This window comes from Calypte anna, chromosome 11, assembly GCF_003957555.1.
Source record: "Calypte anna isolate BGI_N300 chromosome 11, bCalAnn1_v1.p, whole genome shotgun sequence".
NCBI lineage: Eukaryota > Metazoa > Chordata > Aves > Apodiformes > Trochilidae > Calypte > Calypte anna.
The window spans coordinates 7,905,842-7,928,179 of NC_044257.1; the positions used below are offsets into that span (position 1 = coordinate 7,905,842).

At 38.9% G+C, this 22,338-nt stretch overlaps 1 protein-coding gene across 1 annotated transcript; it reads left to right on the top strand.

The window, feature by feature from the left end:
• The first annotated feature begins 7,181 nt into the window (after positions 1–7,181).
• Positions 7,182–21,573, top strand: SHCBP1 (SHC binding and spindle associated 1). Its single transcript, XM_030458006.1, has 13 exons — positions 7,182–7,296; positions 8,468–8,635; positions 9,226–9,341; positions 10,298–10,506; positions 11,243–11,335; positions 13,921–14,154; positions 14,248–14,416; positions 15,549–15,669; positions 18,615–18,746; positions 19,107–19,225; positions 19,961–20,047; positions 20,388–20,529; positions 21,263–21,573. Exons 1-13 carry the CDS (start codon positions 7,182–7,184, stop codon positions 21,571–21,573), a joined length of 2,016 nt encoding a protein of 671 aa, XP_030313866.1.
• Positions 21,574–22,338: the final 765 nt, after the last annotated feature.

Here is a 22,338-nt window from a genome sequence, read left to right on the forward strand (position 1 = left end):
AACAGTTTTACTTAGATTAACAGACTGTAGTTGTTAGGGATCACTGGATCTCATATTCTATTGTTTTATAAGCCGCAGACCTTAGAATATATTCCAGTATCTGCTGTGTTGAGCAGAAACCTGTATTTTGTCTGAAACACTTTTCCTGAAGGGCCTTCAACATATTTTTTTAAATGCCAAAATATTTTAAGAATTCCATTAGAAAAAGAGTTGACTTCGTAATTTGAAGGTGTATGTAGTTATATTTATGTAGCATGTAGCAAAATTATTGTGATTATGCACAAATTGCTCAGCAGATTGCAGAGCACAGAAAACCAGGTCAGTAACAGAAAAGCAGCTAGAAAAGTCCTGTGTGTCTGTATTGTAATGCCCAGAATGAAGTGGCTGCCTATCATTGTGCTGTCAGATGGAGTAGCACACTTCAGATAGTTCCAGCCTTTCAAACTACCATCTGTTAAGACATAATCATAAGCCCACTGACAAGTGTTTGTCAGAAATCACTTCATGCTAATTGATCTATTTTCTGACACTTCAGTGGCTAATTTTTAAGAGCCGAGAGTCATCATTACTGCACATTAGTTGTCAAGATAATGACACAGCTGTCCTTTGGAAAAAAAGAACCTGAAGTACTTGAACTATCACAAAATTATAAGAGAATAACTTTTAAACAGCCGTGTTCAAAGTCTTAACTGAAATGAGAGGAAGCTTTGATCAAAACAACATATTCCATCACCAACAGGTGCATTCTTTTGCATCATTAGTAAATTTAATTTTTTATTTGTTTACAGTGAATGAAGAGGTGCAATGATCACATGAAATCACTAGTGCAAGCAATTTTCATTCTCTTTAAGCATGCCTTCTTCCAGACATAATCATGCCTAACTACTTGTTGGGTTCTGCATCTGCAGTAATCATGATTTCAGCCTATCTTTACTATTCTTTCAAAGATGTGGTCAGCAGCTCTACAGAGGCTGAAAGTTAAGGGGCCAGTGATAGCAATGACGTCTTTTCTAACTAATGCAAATGAAAATTTTGACAGTAATAGGGAAAAATACAGCATTCACTTTATTATACAATGTTAAATGCCTGAAAAATACATCTCAATGTTAGTAATAAAGCTGAAGCCTGTTCACAATTTCCATTATTGCACAAAATCTCTATTTATTCTTTCAACACCCAATTTCAATTTTAACATCTGTTGGAAAGTCTGCCTGCCTATTGTTTGTCTCCAACGAAATAAAACATTTTGTTTTGGGTTGTGTTCCTCTTGTATTTCTGCAGTCAGCTGAGGAACACCTTGTGTGAGGCTTGGTCTATTCTTCTGGAATAATTCACAGTTTTGAAACATCTAAAAAAGGATGGCTTCTTGGCTCTTTTCAGACCTTCTAGAGAGCTGAGTATCTGGAGAAGGAGCCTGCCCAGCACTAGGGGAGTGTGGTCAATACCACTTCTGTTGTAGATGAATCTGAAGTCAAGTGATTCACATAGACTTGGCATTTCTGGTTTTTAGGTGGGTTGCTTCTGTAAGCCAATATCTAGACTGAATATTCTCTGAGGTGAAGGCATGGCTGAGAGGCAGATATATCACAATATATGTGAAAGAATGAAAAAAAAAAAAAGAAAACCCCACCTAAATTGGTTGGGTCCACAGTTGGACTCAATTCTACTCCTACTAAAGCACCTTGCTTTCAGGCAAACTGAAAACGTGGAGGGATGAGTTGGAGCAGAGCTGCAGTATCCTCTTCAATGGGCAAGAGGGCTGTAATGTGGCTTACCAACCCCTTGAGAAGAGGTGCAAAGGTTTACTTTGCAAGGTCAGTCAGATGAAACTTGAATTTCTGAAAATGAAGGAGTTTGCAGTAGAAGACATGTTTATGGCTAAAAAACCTAAATAATCAGCAGTAAGAATCTTGGAAGCTGTTAAGGTGAATTGCAAGCAGGATCTATAAACAGGAAAATTCAAATAAGCAATGCTGTTATTGAGATTTTAAAATATAAGGTGGCTGTTAGACTAATTGTAAGGCCAGCCATTACCTTGCTGAAGAAGATAATATTGAGGAGATTCTGAAAACTACTCAGATCACACTAGAGAAAAGACTTGAAAAAGCATCCTCTGTTAACAGAGAAGCAGTGATATAAGCAGGTATTTGATTTGATTTCTATGATATACAGCAGAAATTTTTCAGGCTTCTGGAAGTCAGATATTTTGACCTCAGTGATATGGCTCCATCTTTGATAAAAGTAGAGATTTGGGTGAGAAGTCATTTGTGAATCTCCAAAATAATTCATAAAAAACAACTAGATATGGCTTTTGGGGGGAAAAGGACTCTGCAGGTTTTCAAAAGCTTGATTGCTTTTCTGCTTAGATTCAATTTAATTAGGTTTACAGTGGTTTGAGTTTATACAGCTATAATAGGAAGTCTAAAGTTTATCAAAGAACATTAGTTATAGCTAATAACCAAACCCCTTAACACCACGTGTTATGTGACACCATTCATCCCCAGACATAAAAGTGGTTTGTAAATGAATTAATGAAACCTATACAGTAAAAAGTGTTATCTGCATTTTATAGCAGGCAAATGGAGGCCTAGAGAAGCTAAAGTAATTGCCATGGCAACAAAGAAAATGAGGAAAAGTAACAAAATATTTTTACTGTTTTATGCAGCAGGGTTTTTTACGTATTTTTACTTTTGTGCATATCTTTTGTGTGTGTTTCCCATCACTATGGCATCTCTGCTGGCCTGTTCCAACTACTTATTCCAGACATTTGGTAGACATTTTCATATTTGCAAGCCTTATGTTAACTAATAATTTTTCTCATTAAATAATGATGGGTTTTTTAAAATTTTATTTGTATTTTAAGGTTGCCTTGCAATGAGACATAACAAAGAACATCCTATTTTAAAACATAATAAAGCAAAAACTGCCTGTGCTCTCAACTGAGATATATGTGTGTGTCCATAAAAGAGAACTAATATCCAGGGTTTTATCTCTAGCAGCAAATTGGATTGAAGATATTTTTCTTTGGATAGGAACACTGCATAAAACACTGCTATTTTTCTTTAGCTTGATAATTTTGGAATCAAATTTTCAGTTGGCATACTTCAGTGAAATCTGGTCCATAGCAACTGTCTTTTCTTCCTAAGCCCACACATAAAAGGAAGGGCTGTCCTCACCCTATGCACTACAGGCTCTTTAACACCTGGCAGTCACCAGACTTGCACCGTGGGGAGCTGAAGCAACAGCTCAGCATAATTTTGGGCAGCAATCAGTTTCTGTTGCACATCAGTTCTGGTCCCTGAGGGGTTGGGGGCTGACTTGCTTATTCCAGCTTCAGCAGCCCTTCTGGCTTCTGCTTCTCTTAGCCAGGGCTGTGGGTTCCCATCAGCCTTCAAGCCAACGCACCCTTATTAATGCCTTTGTGGCACCTGCATGGGAGCTACTGTAGCTCTGCTGCTTCTGAGGCTGTCAGGACATACAGACTGCCCAGATCACACATCTGGGATCCGTTCTACCACTGTGTTCCTTCAGTTAAAACTAACAAAATACCAAAATAACGTTATTTTTCAGTACTAAGATGCTAGCTCCTCTTTGCATTTCCTTAGGTTTATGTAGCTGCGCTCGCATTAAGTTCTGTAAAAGAATTAATGGCTTTCTCTGATTTATAAACTGTACTTGCCATGCTCTGTTTTTGAGTGGAGGTCTATTTCAGATTTCAGAAGCCAGAGTTCTGCAGGCTAGCACTCTTCAATGTTTTAATATTTCAAGGGAAAGGCAGCTGAGCAACTATATTTGGGGCTTAAGATAAGGCTCAGGATTTTAGAAGCATCCACAGTATTGAAGTGCACACAGTGACAGGAGCAACAGCAATGGAGATACCATTATAAAGTGTGAGAGCTGAGTACAGAGTGTGAGGGCCACTGCTTAATCTTCCTCCTTTCACAGTCAGGAGTGTTAGTGTTCCATTTAAAGTCTTGCTGCTCTGCACTTCACACAGACCCAGTCACTCTTAAATTAAAAAGAGGCTGGAGAAAAGTGCAAAGCTCAGACAGTGAGATGAGGGGAATGGAGCTTGCTGGGCAAAAGGAGAGAGAGAGATGGTGACTTATCAAAAGAAGTTCAGGGAAATGCTAATTCTTGTTTATAAATCTGGTGGATAAACATTGTACAGCGAAGAGCTGTTTAAGCTTAAGAAAATAACTGATGGATTCCAAGAATAAGAGGACTGATTTTCTCTTTGCAATATGAAGGGAAAGAAACCAACTGCAGCTGAGTTTTTTTGACACAATGGAGCTTGATCAGTCTATGATTTAGTAGCTTACAGCAGCAATCACTGCCAGAACTGTGTTTCTTTGAAGAATATCAGTTCTGTTGCAAGGACTGGAGATATTTAACTGAACATTGTGAAAGTCTCTTTCATAGTGGAACCCATTCTGCCCCCAGCTATGCTGAAAACTGAACAAATGGGGGTAAATAGATTGTCCTGTTTGCAATGTTGTGCCAGTGTTTCACCTAGCTGTGAAAGAAGTGATTGAGAGCCTTGATAAGTCTCTGAATTCATTGTATGTATTTAGAGAAAAATAATTTAAACATTTCAATCTACTTTACTGTTATATAGTTACTATGGCTATAGAGTTACTCTGTGCATAAAGTACAGACAAGAGAGGGGCCCTGAGTTTATTTACATAAATATCTAAAAAGGGAAATTTAACAGCAGTTATATAAAATATATGATAGAATGAAGGTTTTCTTGCTTGTTTGTTTTTCACTTGCAGCCCCCCTTTCCTTTTGTGTCTGCCTCATGCTTTTTATTGAATCCTTTATTTAGCTCTAGTCTTAAGGAAAGCCTGTTCGTGTGCTCCTGTGGTCACAAAATAATTTTTCTGATTTTTTTTCCTGACACTTATTCCAGCTTCTAGTCTATCTTTGGTATCCTGCTTTTCTTCCTTTTTATTTGGTCTTTCTTGTTTGGTTTTCTTACAACCCCCTTTAGTGTTTGCTGTTTCTGTCTTTTCATGCCAATAGTCTCTTTCCATTACAGGTGCTGAAAAAAGTAGAAGGAAAATCCCACCAGGGTAACTTACACCTGGGTGCTGCAAGGTGACCTTCATCACCTTGGTGGAATATCCTTTTTCCAGTACTTTTATTTCAACTGTTCACTTCCTTACCATTTCTATTGTGACAGTTCTTATTGCTGTTCCTCTATTATCTTTCCTCTCAGACCACTTCTTACTCTTTTTTTTTTTTCTTTTTTGATTATTACTCTGCTCCTCCTGACTCAGTGAACGGCCTGAATACAGTTTTGTTAGTACATGTTGCTGAGGTTGTATTCAAAACCCTTATTCATACAGTGAACTTTCATATCAGAGACTTTTTGTCTGTGTAAATGTAACAGATGCATTTTTCCTACTGCAGAATCTCAATGCTGTGGATTTACAGGAAGGAATTTATGTGAATAACAGTGTCACTTTACTCTTTAGAAATATGAGACACCTTGTTTCGAATATAATACCATGTTCAATGGTGTTGCAAGTTTAGAAGGGAAAACCTTATAATTCTTAATTACTTAAAACTTATACATTTACAGACACTCCACTTACAAATGCATTCTGCTTTTTGAAGGCTGACATTACAAAAAAAAAAAAAAAAAGGCTTTTTGGGGAGACTTAGATGTTCTAGTGTAATTTTGTAATTAATTGTGATAGATGAAAGCTACATGAGCGTGGTTAAGCATGCATGCCAAGTATAATGGTTACATTCTGTTAACGTATTGAAGAGAAGTGTTGGGGACTGAAATATTCTTCTGGGGTTATGATGGGCAAAGATTGACTTAGGTGGATTTACAGCAGCTCAGGCTCATGTCAGGTCGGGATGAAAGGGCTGTCAGTTTACTCTGAATTGGTAAATTGCTGTAGGCATTGCAGTGCTACTTTAGAAGCAAGAAATATTTGGAAAGCAAAATTGAAAAAACCTAACCCGGTAGCTGTTTAATCACGTTGTTAGAAATCTAATGCGGCCCCCTCGTGGCCATTTATGCTTTGAAGCAATTGCTTAAAAAGCCGTTTAAAAATACCCATTATTTGGAGGAGAAATTAATGCTTCCCAATTAAAAAACTCTACTGTGCACTGCTACCTGTGTTAGAGGGGTTGATAACATCAACAGCCTCTGGTGCTAATATGTGTCAAAACCAGTTTTTGTGTGGAACTGGTCTGAAATAGCGGAATTGGCAGGAGCAGCTCTCCAGAGCCCGGAGTGGGAATCCCGCGGACCCGGCTCCGGCACTGCCAGCGGGACGGCACATGAACAGAACCTCTGCTGTCTCGAACCCGCGAGGTTATCTTCTGTCACAGGATGCTGATCCTGTCCCTCTTGAACACCTCCTGTCCCTCTTGCACCGGGGGCTAGGTGTTCCTCCTGTAGTATCTTGGGTTTTTTTGTCTTTATTTAGTTCCTTTCTGTCTCCAGACCCTGCAATGACCTGCAGTCCCCTGGTCTTTGCAATGCCTCCTGATTGCTGAGCTCAACCTTAATGACAGCATTCGTGCTTTATGGGCACTTGTGGTACCAGAGCTCAAAACACAAGCAGTGGCTTGAAGAGAGGAACTGGATCGTAAAACGAATCGTGATGGAGAGAGGGAAATGGGAGGCGCTGACGCTTCCACAAAGCCAAAAGCACTTAGAAATTCAGAGTGAAAAAAAACAACAGTGCTTTAAATTTTAATGAGGTGCCTCTGGCCCAGCAATGGGTCAGAGCTAAAGGCAAAGCGTGTCTCCCTGGGGTGAGGTTTCTTTTATTGATTTGACCTTTTCCTTGGGGGGCCCTAGCGGGGGGTGTGGGATTGTTCCGCTGCTTGTGGACACACCTCAGCGGGACCGAAACCCCGCTGGAGGCACGGAGCTGGTTTGGAGGGGCTCTGCCCTTCCTCGCAGGCACTTTTGCTTTGGCCTGGTCAGAACCGGTCCGGTTTGCCGGTTCGGTTTGTAAGCGCTCCCTCCCTGCTGCTGCCGGCCCGGTGTGCAGCGGGCGGGCGCGGCTGCGGTGTTCACAGCCCGGGCCGCTCAACGGCCCCGCCCTGCAGGCAGCCAATCAGCGCGGCCGCTGCGGGTGACGTCACCGCGCGTTAGCTGCCGGGAAGTTTGAAATTTCAGCGGGCGGAGCAGCGCAGCGCGGGCTGGGAGTATGGACGAACCGGGACCAGTACCGGCACCGGCGGGGTTGTGGGGAGACGGACGCGAACCGGTGCCCGTCGCGGGCAGCGCTGGCTTACAGGAGCGCGCCGAGGAGACAAAGCCAGGTAGGGTCACGGGTGGCCGCTCCGCCGGGTGTGGGGGGCGGGGTACTCCTGCAGCCGGGCCCGTCCCGGTTCCGCTCCGGCTTGGGGCGGTGCCGGCAGGGACGCGCGGTTCGGCCTGGGCAGCTTCGGTGCTTAGCGCTTCCTCATCCTTGAGGCTGCTGGTGCGTGGGGGGGAACCGGGCTGGAAACGCGGCCCTGCGAGGAAACGTGGGGGCGGCTTTGGAAGTTAACAAAGTATTTTTTTTTTCCTATTGATTAAGAACTTTTGATGTGCTCTTCAGGTGCATAACAGGCATTTAAATCAGCGTCCCTGTGTTCTTCTATAAAAAGACTATATATGTGTTTGAAACAATGACAGAGGGAAGATGTTTTCCTGGCAGCAGTTCCTCTGCCTTGGTAGCACACTGCTGAATCTCGGTGCTTTTAGGATCCATTAGTACCATTGCTCAGTGCCAGCTCATGGTTGGTGTGGGCTTCCGGGCTTGCAGCTTGGAGTCAAAGAGCAGCTTAAATTAAATACAGCTTGTTCTGGAACGTGAGCTGTGCTCTGGAATTCATGGTGTGGATTGTACAAGGTATTGTTATCATGCTTGCTGGATTTCATTATGAGTGTGTAGGAGAGAAATTCCTATTTGCATTGTACATGTGACGTATAGCTACAGTTTTACAGAAAGCTTTAAAAATATTTCATAAACCCTACTTCATTAAAATCACCTTTTAATTTTATTTGCATGTTATAGTGGTTTTGCTACAAAGAAAAATTATATTGTCTAACTAATTGGCTCATACACTGGTTTTGATCTTATTTTTGTTGACTGAGTTTTGCACTAGATATGGAAGAACTTCATCAAATTTGATGTCAAAACTGCTAGATTTCATAGGCCAGCTGGAAATCTTACAAAATGAACAAAGCAAACTAGCAAGTAGCTGCAGCTCAGGGCAGGTGGCAACAAATACGGAGATCATCTTTTGAAACAGGGTAAATACTCTGAAGAGAGCAAGTAACCAGATAAGACACTCTCTTCACCAAGGATAATTCAGAGTGTGTTGTAGAAAGCAGGTTGATACTAGAACCTGGGCTGAACAGGAGTTCTTTGGGAATGGAATCAATGATGATGGCTTTGAACTGATAGTTTGTGGGGTTAGCTTTGTTTCCCACTCCTCTCCACAGATCTGCTCCAGGAAGGTGGTTGCTGCAGTGATTATGGCAGTCGTGACAAACCAGGGACTGCTTTAGGAAGGACTGAGCCAGATGGGAATGTACTTTTTCCAGATATTTTTCACACTGACCATCTTTTGTTTTATGAGCGGTTTAAAGCTTACCAGGATTACATCTTGGGTAAGTAATTTCTTGGTAGAAAAAGAATGTGTAGTCAGGTTTCTTGTAGTGACTGTATAAATCATGCAGTTTAAATTGAGTCACTTCTGTATTGAATTGGGAGATGCTCTTCATGACATGTAGAACTAGAAAAGATGTGGTGTGCTGCCATCACTTTTCCTGTAACCTTAGCCCCTCTAGCTGGGGGACTGGGAGCAAGTATTTTTAATATAAGTAAATAAAATCTGAATGATTGAAAAGAAAATGTGCTAATACTGGACTCTGTGTCTTTTTAAACTGATCTTACTATACATTTTTGTGTACAGTAAGATTGTTTAAGATAATGCACGTTAGCTTTTTAATACCACTGGCACTGAAACTTTCAGTACCTGGAAGGCTGACTATTGGATCTCTTCCACAGAAGCACAAAATAAAAAAAACCCAAAACTGTTTAGCTCTGTCAGTATTAAGAAAATCAGCAAAAATGCTGATGGCTACCATGAGCAAAACAGAATGATAGAGAAACATTTTAGCTGTTGTGACTTTCATTTTCCAATTATCTGGAGGATTTACTTTCTTGCATAAAGATACTATCTTCAATTTCTTTTTAGCTGATTGCAAAGCTTCTGAGGTGAAAGAATTCACAGCTGAATACCTGGAGAAGGTCCTTGAACCATCTGGATGGCAGGCAGTTTGGCGAACTAATGTGTTTGAAGTCCTTGTTGAGGTAAATGGAATGCATTTGCTCAGGCATTTGTCTCCAGTTAACATAATTTACCTCTAACAGATCATTTCTCTAGGAAGTTGATGAGCTGGTAGAAAATGTTGAAGTTTTCATATGTAATTGCCAGTGGTGGCTCGAGGAATGAGAATTTTTTGAAAGGATTCCTTGCTTGAAACTGGATGGAGCACACCAAGTCAATGTGAATGAGCTGTGAGGTAGAACTCTGTGAGGAGATAAGTAATTAGTCCAGAGCTGGCTGTTGCAATGTAGTCTTTTCAACTAGCAGGCTTTGATGATTTGTCATTTATTTTAATCAGTAAAATTCTTCCTTTTAATTCATGGTAGCTCTTCCGCATTGTGTACTCCTGTCACAGGCCTGCTGAGGATTGCTGATTTGGAATACTTTTTCTAGTGCTCTCAGTGTCCAAGTTGTACCTCTTTGTACAAACCTTGGATGTTCAGAATTGCAGTTTTGCAATGAAGAGGGAAAATTTTGTATTCCCTCAACTTTTCAGCCCAATTAGTGACAAAACAACTTTCACTGGAACAAACTAACTCTTTGGATTGTTTGTGTTCTGTATACACTTGGAAAAATGAGCCCCAAAGGAGTCCTCAAGAGCTGTACCTTGCTGATTTTTTTGAGTCTGAGGATACTCCTTCTACATGCTTTAAAAACCAAAACAAACAAATCAGGGGAACAGCTTACTGGCTTTTTGAGTAGTATGAGGGATTTGAATGAAGTTTTGAATGTGGAAAAGGCTCTAGATATGTGCTTCTGAGAACCTGAATTCTGTGGTTATCATTTCAGCTGAATAGATTGTCTTTGCTGTAGTAAGCAATGTGCATTGGTTTGTGTGCATCAGCTGGCACAGTATGGCCTGCTGACTTCTGCATGTCATGTTAGTCTTGAGCTATGTCTAAGGTTGTTGAGAAATCTCCAGAAGAGTTTGTTTCCACAGGTTGTTGATGTGGAGTACTCAGCTCTGAAAGCAGTTGTGCAATTGAGTGAACCTTTTCTGTGTGAGTCTCGGGATAGCACCTTCACCTTGGAGTGCATGCAGGAGCTCTTGGAGCTGAAGGAGCGTCAGATACCACTGCAGGAGCTGTGGGTTGTGTATGATGAATCAGGAGAGTTTGACCAGACAGCACTAGCTGTAGAGCATGTCAGGTAGGAAAATGCTTAAGATTTAATTTTTATTACACTCTGGTAGTATTCAATGGGTATTGCTCTGAGTTCTTGTGGTCATACTGGCAGCTCCACAAGTTTCAAAGTAAATCTGATGACTGGTACTATGAGGAGACTGCTCACAAACTAAAATCTGTGGTGTCCTCTGCAGCTACATGTATTCACACAATCATGAAGTATGATTAGCTGCAGCTTATTGTCAGTCTACTTTCTGTGTCAAAAGAGGGTAAAAATTGTGTTGCTTTTCCTTTCTTTTCTACTCCAGATTTCCTTGAGCTGAATCCCCTTGCTGGCTCTAGTGCAGTGTTCCTTTCTTTTCAATAACATTTTGGTGATTTTTTTTCCCTTTTTTGGGTCCCCTTCTTTTTCCTGCTTCCCTAGATTTGCTCCTTATTCTTCAGATGTCTATTCACATCTTAATTCTTCTGATTTCTTTTCCTTTCTTTATCATCTCTGTCTCCTCTCCATCTCCATTTCTTTTATGTATTACATACTGTTTGAGAGCTGTCAAAATAAAACTCTTTATGCAGGTAAACAACAGACAAGAAGGATAACTTCTGTGTATACTAAATAATTCACATTGCAGTAAGCTGGAAATTGACAGATGCTTTGAGATGAACACTCCAATTTGTTAAAATTTGTGTTTCCAGTGCTGTTGTCACTGCTTGGGTAAATGTGATCTCCTTTGTGTGATTAAACACTTTCTTTCCTTCAAAAGGTTCTTCTACCAGTATATCTGGAGGACCTGGGATGAGGAAGAGGAGGATGATTTTGATTACTTCGTACGATGTGTGGAGCCTCGACTGAGACTGTGAGTGCAACACTTTGGATATTCTTAGAGTAGAGCCACAGGAAAGGGTGGCACAGGAATAGTGACACACAGCTAGATTTAAGAAAAACCCTGTTCACTAGTAAATCAAAGCAAGCTTTTTCTAACAGCATTCACTGCCTGATGGTAAAATGCTTTATGGAAAGAGAGTGCAACTGAGGTTGCCACTTGATTTCTTAACGCACGTTTTTTCCCTGTAATCCTTGGCCTTCCATTAGATGGCACTCCAAACCTGGCCATAGCCTCCTTTAAATTGCAGGCATATGAATTGTAGTTTTAATAAAAGCTAGCATGGGATGCTCTAATATCTTTGGGCATAGAATAAGAACCAGAATGGAACTGAATGTAAACAAAAGTTTATGAAATGGTCATGCTGAAGGAGGGCTGTGTGTATTTCTTTCCCTAGTGGGATTAGTTGGCATTAGGTTTTCTGAAGGTGGTGTTTTAATGCTGCCATGCCCCATGGAAATGAAGCAGTGCACAAGGACCACAATCTGGTTATATTTTTGACTGTTAAATAACCAAAGCTCACCATAAACCATACCTGAAATGAATAACTGAAACTGATTTTACTGTAGGTTTTCCCCTGAGGTTTGGTGCTCTACCTTTTCCTTAAGTCTTTCGTGAGATTTATATTTCAGTTCCTTTTCTTATTAAAACTTGGCATCGTGTGTATCTGGAAAGTTGTGTGTCATTCAGATCCAGGCTTGATATTACTATGATGCTGGGAAGCTACATCAGGGAATATTATAAACTATCCTGAAATGCTATTTAGAAGATGGCATTACATGTGCTAAAATTTAGCATAAAGCACGTGCTTTACCAAGAAAATTAGTATAATTACCCACACTATAAAAAAGGTGGCTGCAGGTCTCTCAAATGTGACACAATGTGACATCTGAAGACTGATATGCCTGTGTTTTTATGAGGTTATACAAATTAGGAAGAAGAGTTATATTTGGAAATTGTACATGTTTGTGAAGTATTTATACTTATATGCTCCAGCAAATGGCTATTCTGTTGTCGAATTTTTGGAACCTTCTGGAGACTTTGCATGGAACGAAACCAGAATGCAGTGATGTGCTGTGGGATAATGGTTTTTTTATTTCTATAAGACTGTGTGACCTTACAGCAATTTTGGTGAGAATCCAAACTGATTAAACATTGTCTTCAAGCAGACAATCAGATGTTCTGTTTTCTTTTTCTCCCATGCTGTGCTTGATAAAAAGCCTGTCCTCTAAGATACACTGATGTTGGTGCTATCCTGTTTTATGATCTGCTCACTGAAGTGTCAGCTCAAGTAACATTCATCTTCAGTGCATCAAAATATAAGATGCTTTAAACTTCTCAGGTTTCTGGTATGCATTGTTTGACTGTGAACAGGCAGTATCTTTACACTGTACTAATATTCTGAGGCAAGTAAAGCTGTATGAACTGTTTCACTAAAGCATGAAAAAACAAACTTTCTTGCACTTTCAGAGTAATCAGTTCTAAAATGTAGAGCATGCTTTTCAGGGCCAAATTATGCTCAATAACTTTCCTTAAAATATTTTATATTTCTATATTGCTGCTGTTAATCATGCTGCATTTGGTTAATTTGCTGCTCTCGATAATCCCATTCTCAAAATTTTGTGAAGCTCTTTAATTTTCTGTATACTCTGTTTATTAGAATTGTAAAGGTATTAACTGCTCTCACTACAAATTTTCTTGTTCTTTGCTGCATGCTTTAAGCACAGCCTTTAAAGAACCACTGCATGTCTTTTTGCTCTTATTTCATGTGGCCTATTGAAGAGACCTATTAATACTGTGTTCAGTTAGTTCCCTACAAAAATGGTGTGAGATAATTAAATCTTGTTTTATTTGTATTAATTGCTGTCCAGCTCTTCTGTTGATCCCAGGATTTGTCCTGTGTGATTTGCCCTAGAGTTCTTGGCACAGTTTCTCTGGCAGATGTCCTCAACTTTCTGACTTTGGCAATGCAACTTTGAGCTGGCATTTTCTGGTCTGCAACTTCATTTATTAAGGATACTCTTGGGATGATGTAAAATTTGCTGTACAGTATGTTTCCACTTTTTTTGTTGGTGCTGATAATCTCTGTCTCTGATAATTTCCAAATATAACTCCTCTTACTAATTTGTATAACCTCATAAAATCTCTGTTTTTATCCAGGTTGTTTACATTTTTGCTAATAAAGATTTAACATTATAGACTTTTCTTCTATTTCAGACATTATTTTCAGTTTTTCTAATAAATGCATACAAATTAGATAAATTTTCATACATAATTACTTTCTAAATTCTTAATATTTGTATAGCTGTGCTTATGCCTTTGTTTTAGAGTGAGATTTTGTTAATTGTGTATAATTTTTCAAGGTGAATGGGCATCTGTTTAGAAAGCAATGTTTGTGTTTGTTCAGATTTCTGGTTTCCCTACCTTAAAAACAATGAGCAATGCTGATATTGACTGCAAAGAATCTTGTCCAAAGAACTCGGGTTCTTTCCAGGTTTCTACTTGATCTTTCAGAATTGTAAATGCAAAATATGCTGACCTCTTGCTTTTAATTGCAGGCATTATGACATTCTTGAACACCGTGTGCCTTCTGGGCTTGTAGCTGACTACCAGAATTTGTTGTCTCAATGTGAAGAGCTTTACAGGGAGTTTTTAAATGTGAGGAACAGCATATCAAGCAGTGATTCAGACTCAGAAGCAGAAAACATCTCCATGGTGGAAGGACTCAAATTGTATGAGAAAATAGAGCACTTAAAACAAAAGCTAAAACTAATTGAGAATCCTCTGCTAAGGTATTTAGTGGGTTTGTGCAAGGAGTGGGGCTATATGGGCATAGGCATTCTTGACTGAAGAAAGAACTGATGGCTTTGTTGCTCTTGTTTTAGATATGTGTTTGGTTACCAAAAATACAGTGGTCTCCAAGCTAAAGGATTGAGATCAACAGGTACCAAGATAACTCATGTTGTATCCTCAACCATGATGGCAAGTCTATTGCAGTCATTGATAAGGGACAAACTTTGCCCTGAATCTGGTGGTGAAGAACTAGAAATACAGGTACAGTAACATGAATTACTTGTCTGTTAATACTTTTCTCTCCTCAAGAAACCATGTGGAAGAATAAGTTAACTTCTCATGTACAATGTACTACATTTGCACAGTCTTAATTTTTGTCATTTTAAAAAAGCACCAATTTAAACACCAAGGCAAGACTGGATGATACAAATAATTTGTGTCTGCTGAGTACTCTAAACAAGCAGTTTCCTTCCTGTCTATAGGGAATGAGAGAAACTCTGTAATAATTCTACAATGAACCATATCAGGGCTTAATATTTATATAATTTATATTTAAATTAAATACTTGTATTTAGGTCTGAAATGCCTACATCTTTTGATATTCCTGATAATGATATAGAGTTTGAAGACAGAGATGTGTATTCTGATTAAGTTAATGAACTAAATAGTTCAAGCCAAAATGGAGCCACAGGGAAAGTCCTGGATTACGTTTTGGGCTATAAATCAGATTTTCTGACTTGGCAACTGAAAAATACACTCACTATGCTTACTCTGGAATTTGCTGGGAAGCAATAAATATGTAGTTTTTCTGTGCTCTCTGTTATCCTTCCATATAGAATCCCCAGTAATATTTATGAAGGATATCAGCCTGACATCTTTGGACAAGAACAAGGACCATGTGAGCTCTCTATTTGCCACTGTAATATCAGAACACTACTTTTGGATGACTTGTACCAGGAGCAAAGGGTTGTGTCAGTGTTCAGACTAGCCTAAATCTAGGTGCTGAGTTGTTTGTGTGTGTTTTCTTTACCTTCTGTCATCTATTTCTTTAGTAATTCATAGCAAGTCACTTGAGGCACAATTCAAATGTTGGCCTGGAGCCAAGGCTGTACTGAGATTTGCTTTCTGGTGTATATGCCCTTCAATCTGTCTCTGCCCCAGTTTTCTCTTGGGTAGATGGACATGAGACAAACCTCAAAAAAATGTTTTAAGGCTATTTTTTTTCCAGAGAGTGATACAATTCTTGAATTCAAAGTAGTACTGATGCCATTAAAAAGGGTTTCTTTTTAAACAAAAGCAGCAACATCTAATTGAAAAGTGAGCTCTAAGGGCATAAATGCATCAGTTTTTATAGCACTCTTCAGGAGCTGATTATATTGTTTTTCTTTTACAGTTTCACAATGATCCACTGGCAGCTGTAAATGCCTGTTATGAAGGAGACACAGTCATCATCTGTCCTGGTCATTATGTTGTAGATGGCGTGTTCTGCATTGCTGATTCAATTGAAGTAGAAGGTAGAAGGTTTGCTAGCATAAAGGTCCTTAGAACATAGTAAATTGTCATAAACTAGCTCTGCATGAGGATTACTTTTGCAGAGTTTGGCTGCAACATTTGCTTTTTTCTTCTAAGTGCTCTTAATCTTGTAGGAGCCACGTCTCATGCAAGATGGAGTAAGATGTTTCATTAGGTGTAGCTACCTTTGCAAATAAACTGTAAACTTTGCTGATATAATGGCAAATTTATCATTTCCTTCCAACTGGTTAAATCCTGTCTATATACATAAAAGAGCTTAAACAGACATGAGGGTCTTGATTTTTTTATTATTTTAATCTGGGAAGCACTAAAGTAATTCTGAGAGGCTTCAATTTTTAGAGGTAGTAATTTAAGAGTACTTGAGAGATGTCTTTGTTCTTTGCATGTCCTTTGGCTTCAGAGGTATGCTCTGAGACTTATGGCCAGTATAGCACTGGTGAATACACAGGGAAAGAGCCAAGTGCTATTAGAACTTAGCTGGTGGCACATACTGCACGTCAGTGATGTGTGTGGGGTCTTCTAGTGTGAATTTTCATTATGTGAAGCATATGGGTAGAGAAGGAAGTTGTTGATTTAACTTGTATGTTTATTCTGTAGAAGTACAGACACAGGGTATGTGGTTCTGTCTTTTCTTACAAAATATTTGTGTTTGAAATACTTCTGCCTTGTCTAGGATATGATGCTATCTCTTCTTCACAATTCTTGATTTCTCAGTGTAATTTCTCTGCTTTAGGCATGTACACTCTATTGCAATGTAATGGTTTATAGCACTGGTGCTTGTGCAGCTGTTCAGATACTTATTTATCTTGTCAAAACTTCTTAACGGGATGAAGGCCAGGAGTTCAATTTCCTGTTCTCAACTTTGTTTTTCTTGCCCTTGTTTTATGAGTGTCATTTTCTTTCTCACCCTTCTGTTGTATATGTTTGATTTATATGGATTTGTGTGCTGATAGTCAATGGACCTACAGGATAAAGAGCCTCCACAAAGTGCTTTATTTATCTGCCAGAATAACATTGTTCTGAAATTGTATGGAGTGGTATTTATTGCTTTTCTAGCTTTGAGGAAACAGTAATACAAACGGTGCAAAGGATGAGCTGCTCTATTTTAAGGAGCAAGGCATATAAATAAGTATCTGTAGTACAAACCACTCTCTGAATAATGAGTATGTGTCAGAGTATTTAATCTTCTTACAGCAATAGTAGCTGCCAAACATTTGAAGTAGGAACATCAAGAGAAAGTTTGCTGGCACTAATCTGAGCAGCTGGCTGTTTTGGCAGCTTGGGATGAAGAGGTGACTCATCAAAGATATAATGACACTTTTCTTAATAGAGATTTTCTTTTTTTCCAGCCACTGTGCAAGTCAGTACTATGTTTGAAAGTATGAGGATTAGAAAGTCAGGGTTAAATACAAACATACAAGAACTACATAAGGTTAAAGCAGTAGCAGCTGCAGGAAGTCATGTTAAGGGATAACACTTGCCAGAAATGAGTGGCAAAGGCACCTGAGAACTCCCCTTCTCCTTGTACAGTAGTTGATCAAGCTGGATGGGAACCTGTAGCAGCAGCACATCTAACATCTGTGATCAGTGTTACTGAATGACAATGGCCTTCACCTCCCATGGAGTTGCTCAGCTTACAGGCAGGGTGTACAGCCATGGCTGGGCTGTGTATTGAGCACCAGTTGACAGCAGGTGACTCTTTCCTTCTCTGTTTCTTGTCTTGTCACGGACTTCTTTCTTACTACTAGAGCTGCTGCTTCAGAGGTGATTTCCAAAGTGAGCTTAAAGCATAGTAAGAAAAACTGCAGGTAGTCTGTAGGACAATTGTTCCTAAAATTCTTGCTTTGGATAATAACCTCTTTCTGTAATGATATGAAGTTGAACTAGATCTGCCACTGGCTGCCCTGTGGTGATCTCTTTTTGTGTATTGGAAGCAAGCTGCCCCAGAAGTGACCATGGATCAGTAGCAGTGGTAAAGGATTTTTGGAGAGTTTAATGTATTGAAATATCAATTACTTAACTTTGCATTAAATCTGCTGTCTTTAAAACTTTCTGCCAACTCTTGTACAAAGGTTTCTTCTTTTTTTAACCTTTCTACTTGCACATTGCAGTATTTATGTACTTGGTTAAAAGCTAGCATCTTGCTCAGGCACTTGTTAGTTGAGTTTGTGCTTACTTCCAGAAAATGACAGGACTCGTGCTGCTTTAATGGATGTTGCATTATTGTTTTCCTTATCGTGATTCTTGTCAGTGACAAGAAATAAAAGCTTCACTTGCTCATAAATATTCCTGTAAGTAGTTGAATGTTGACAGCTGTGGATGGCTTAGTAAATCAATGCTGGCATATGCTTGTGAAAGTTTCTTTCGAATCTGAATTAATCTGGAGGCCCATGTAACACAAGAACATTAAGTTTAGACCCAAGTTTCATTTAAATAGGTGAGTGAAGTTGGCTGACAATATGAAGTCCTTTGCACTTGCTTCATGGTATTGTGATGGTGCATGCTTTTCCCTTGTGCTCTTTGGAACCTCTGCCTGCCCTACTGAACCTCTGATCAGAAAGCAGCTGCAGGTGCCCCTGTGTTCCTGGTTACTGCATCTTCCTGTTCTGATGTAACTTATGGAAGTGAGAACTTTAGCTTTGGCAAATGTTTTTTTGCTCAATTACCCATTGTTTCAAATGTCTAAAATAACTTTGCATTTTATTTTGTCATTTAAGTACAGTAAGTTTTGAATTTGGTTTTAATGCCTCTACCTTGGTAGAGAGAGAGTAGAAGGTATAGCCTGGCCACTGAGTGGAAAATCTAGTTTAAGATATTAGACCTCAAATTTTATACCTCTATATTTAATTCAAATATCTATTATGTACTGAGCACCTGACTGTTACCAGTTATTCATCAAACTTGTATCTTCTACCTCTGCTTTAAGGCTATGGCCTGCCAGATGATGTAGTGATAGAAAAACGAGGGAAAGGAGACAACTTTGTTGACTGCACAGGAGCCAATATTAAGATCTCCAGTTTGAAGTTAGTGCAACATGATGCTGTGGAGGGGATTTTAAGTAAGTACAAAAACATCTTGACCTTTTTGTGAATATTTCATAATTTACTGTTAGAATCAAGATTGGGACCCAGTTAAAGTTTCCTGGTTTTAACAAAACATTGCTGAGAGAAGCCCTACAGATATAAATATGAAGGCTTCTCCCCTTTTTTTGAAAAAAAAAATGTTCCTGCTTACACTAGAAAGACAGTATGAGTTCAAACTATGCATGAGCAAATCAGTAAAATTAATCTGAAGTGGATAAAATTTTAAAAAATAATTTTATCACACAGTATAAGTATTACAAGTCCATCTATCTGTAGGAGGGATTCACCTTTGCATAGCTGGTTTATTTAACAATATTTGTTCTCTATGTGTATAGATGTCCACCGTGGGAAAACCACCCTGGAGAGCTGTGTGTTACAGTGTGAAACTACAGGCATAACAGTGCGAACATCAGCTGAGCTTGCAATGAAACACTCTGATCTCTATGGTGCTAAGGTATGACCCAATTAGTAACTCTAACTTATTTCCTAAATTAAAAGAAAAGTTGCTTGCTTGGAAATAATAGTAACATGATGACCTCTGCCTTTTTTGAGGGAACCTTTACAAATTAAGTTTGGGCAGCTACATATTACTGGGTTTAAGAGATTGGTCCCAGGGGTTTTGTAGCCTCTGATATTATCCAGTGAAGTGTCTCATGCTGATTTTTGTGTCATGATATGCAAATTATGTAGTAAAAAGTGCACATATAAAATAACTGTTGCTGAATTGCTGGACTGACTCCTGTCCTGCAATATTTTTAAAGTGGTTTTCTGTTTTCTCTGCCCATAAATTATTATATCTTGCATTTGCTCTGCAAGTGAAACACCCTTTTTGGACACCTTGTCCATTGATTCTTACAGAAAGATGATAAACACAGAACTGAACTCTGAATGTAACGTTTTGAAGAATGATGGGGCTTTAAGTGGTGAGGTTAATGACTAAAGAACAAGAAAGTTAATCAAGGCCTTGCAATTACCAGAGCTGTTATGGACTGGTGTCAGTAGTATGGGGCTTCAACCGTGGGTATTATTGCTGCTTAACTTGGTTAACAAAACTGTGAAGCTGGAGTGGTGGCCAAATTTTGCATTGTGCATACTGATAGCTGAACCCAAAGATCTGCAATGGAGTTTCCATGTTAAACTGGAAATGTGCATGAACTATTTGTGAGCTGCCATCAATTTTATCTTGTAGGGTGCTGGTGTGGAAATATATCCAGGTAGTACGTGCACCCTGTTAGGCAACAGCATACACCACTGCAAGGAGGGAATACTTATAAAGGTCAGTTCAAGGCAGAATCTACTTGTTTTTCAAATGCTTATAGCTGCTAGAATTAATGCAAATCTTTTGTATTTAGGTTGCCTTATAACCTTGTTGCGTTATAGTAGCACTTTTGTGTGTCACATATGATAATGATGGTGCTTATTTGCCTTGGGTAGGTCCACTAAAGCAGTATACATGTTTTATTTCTTATCTGCCAGAAACAAAATGATTTTGCAACATCACTTGAGTAGACAAAAAATAAAATTCTAGTCAATTGAACTGAGACTACCTAAAATTGGAATATTTTGCATCCCTCTAGCTGGACATAACATGTTGACTTTCCATTTCTTTGCTGTAGAACTTTTTAGATGAACATTATGACATCCCCAAGATAACCATGGTTAATAATACAATCCATAATAATGAAGGATATGGTGTGGTCCTGGTTAGACCAGCAATGCCCACTGATCTAAAGGATGTTTCGGCAGACAGAAAAAAAGGTATTTTTATCTTTCTAGAAGAAATTCCTAAAACTAGTAGATCTAGTATACCCATATTTTTTAATGGCATAATTCATAATCGTCTCATAAATCTTCTAATAATGTCTAGATTGATTCAGCTGAAATAAATATTTACACCCCTCTGAACACTAAAATTTCCTAAAAGCTGAACTTTCTGTCCTTGAATAATGGGACTGTGCTTTAAAGTGTGTGTGCTCTTTCAGTATAAAGTCCTTATTTGTCTGATCTGTGCTCTCTGCCAAGCAGAGCCTGTATGTCTGATGTCCTCCTTGGGACATACAAAAACAAGAATTTGAAGATAGCAAGATATCAAGAAAGCAGATAGGGCTTCTCTTACAGCTCTTCTAGTTCATGATAATTCTCTGCTCGTTTTTTCTTTTGAGCATCAGAGCCACAATTTTTTCTCTTTGGTAAATAAAATCTGACAGTATTTTGTATATTACAACTTATTAAACAACTGTCACTAAGTGCAATGGCTGTAATTTTCTCTAATATCACTATCACTCAGCAACCTGAAGTCATCTCAACAAGAAACCTTTTCCTTTAACATCCTAGACTGTATTTGAAATATATGTGGCTGTCACCAAGCAGTTATCCAAAAAAGTGGGTGGGATGAGGTGAAAATGTTAAGTTTGAAGAAGATGAAATTCTAGTAGTTTTGAATGATTTGACTGTTTTGCATGATTGCTGACATTCTTATTTCCTGACTTAGGGAATACCCAGTCAAGTGGTGGAACAGCCTGTGTAGAGGGCTTCAGACAAGAACTGCCTGAGTGTGTAACTGATGAGTTGGAGCTTTATGAGGAAGGTGACATTTCTGAACAAACTGAAGGCAACTGTCAAATTGCAGATGAACTCAGGGCTACTTCTGCAAAGAAGAGCCAGATGCACAAGAGAAGACTGAGTGAACTGGGAATCACAGAAGCTGATGACAACTTGATGTCACAGGAAGTGTTTGTTTCTGTTGTGGGCAATCAGTTCAAATGGAATGGAAAAGGAAGTTTTGGTTCCTTTCTTTTCTGACTGTCCTGAGTCCTAATGGAATTGCAGTGAGAGATTTGCACAAGCATTTTCACTGCTGCTTTCCAAGGAGTTAACCTGTTTCATTAGCCTTTCATAGTATTACTAAAATGTGAAATATTTATTAATAGTATATATATTGCATGTGGAAACTTTGCTTCTTTGCTGCAAGTACGGATAACATGGTAGAAAACAGAATTCTAGCATGGAGACTGTTCATGTATTCTGCTAGGCTATGTGCTGCTTCTTTGCTACCTCTCTGGTGAGTTATTTTAGTCTATTTCTTTAACTTTTCACTGTAAACAAAAAATCTTAAAAGAGTGAGAATATAGATAGGGTTCATCATGAAAGAGTGGACAACAAATGTGCAGCAATCAGTGATACATCTTCCATTTTTTTAAAGTGTCATTAGTCTGCAGCTGACTCCCATCCTGTAAAAGATTGATATACTTTTTATTCTTTACATTTAGAAGAAGCTAGTGAAATGCTCTTCCTTAGGTATGTAGTGCTTGGCTGCCATACTTCACACTTGAAGAATTTTCTAGAAAACTGCATTTGGAAGAGTAGCCTCATTCCATCTTACAAATCTTTTTGTGCCCAGTTTTTTACTTTCAACAGCTTTCAGTGCCTGTGCACCTTATCCTTAGGAAAGACAGTATCTAAGCTCCCATTAATCAGAATAAAACACAAATAGATGTCTTTTTCTCTTTTAGTGGAATACATATTATACCTACCAGTGCTTTACTGTAAATTTTTTAAAACTGCATG

Excerpts from the sequence above, each read along its gene's own strand:
- SHCBP1 (XM_030458006.1), top strand. The coding sequence starts at position 7,182 with ATGGACGAACCGGGACCAGTACCGGCACCGGCGGGGTTGTGGGGAGAC. Across the intron at positions 9,342-10,297 it reads TGTTTGAAGTCCTTGTTGAG|GTTGTTGATGTGGAGTACTC; the intron begins GTAAATGGAATG and ends TTGTTTCCACAG. Across the intron at positions 14,155-14,247 it reads ATTGAGAATCCTCTGCTAAG|ATATGTGTTTGGTTACCAAA; the intron begins GTATTTAGTGGG and ends CTCTTGTTTTAG.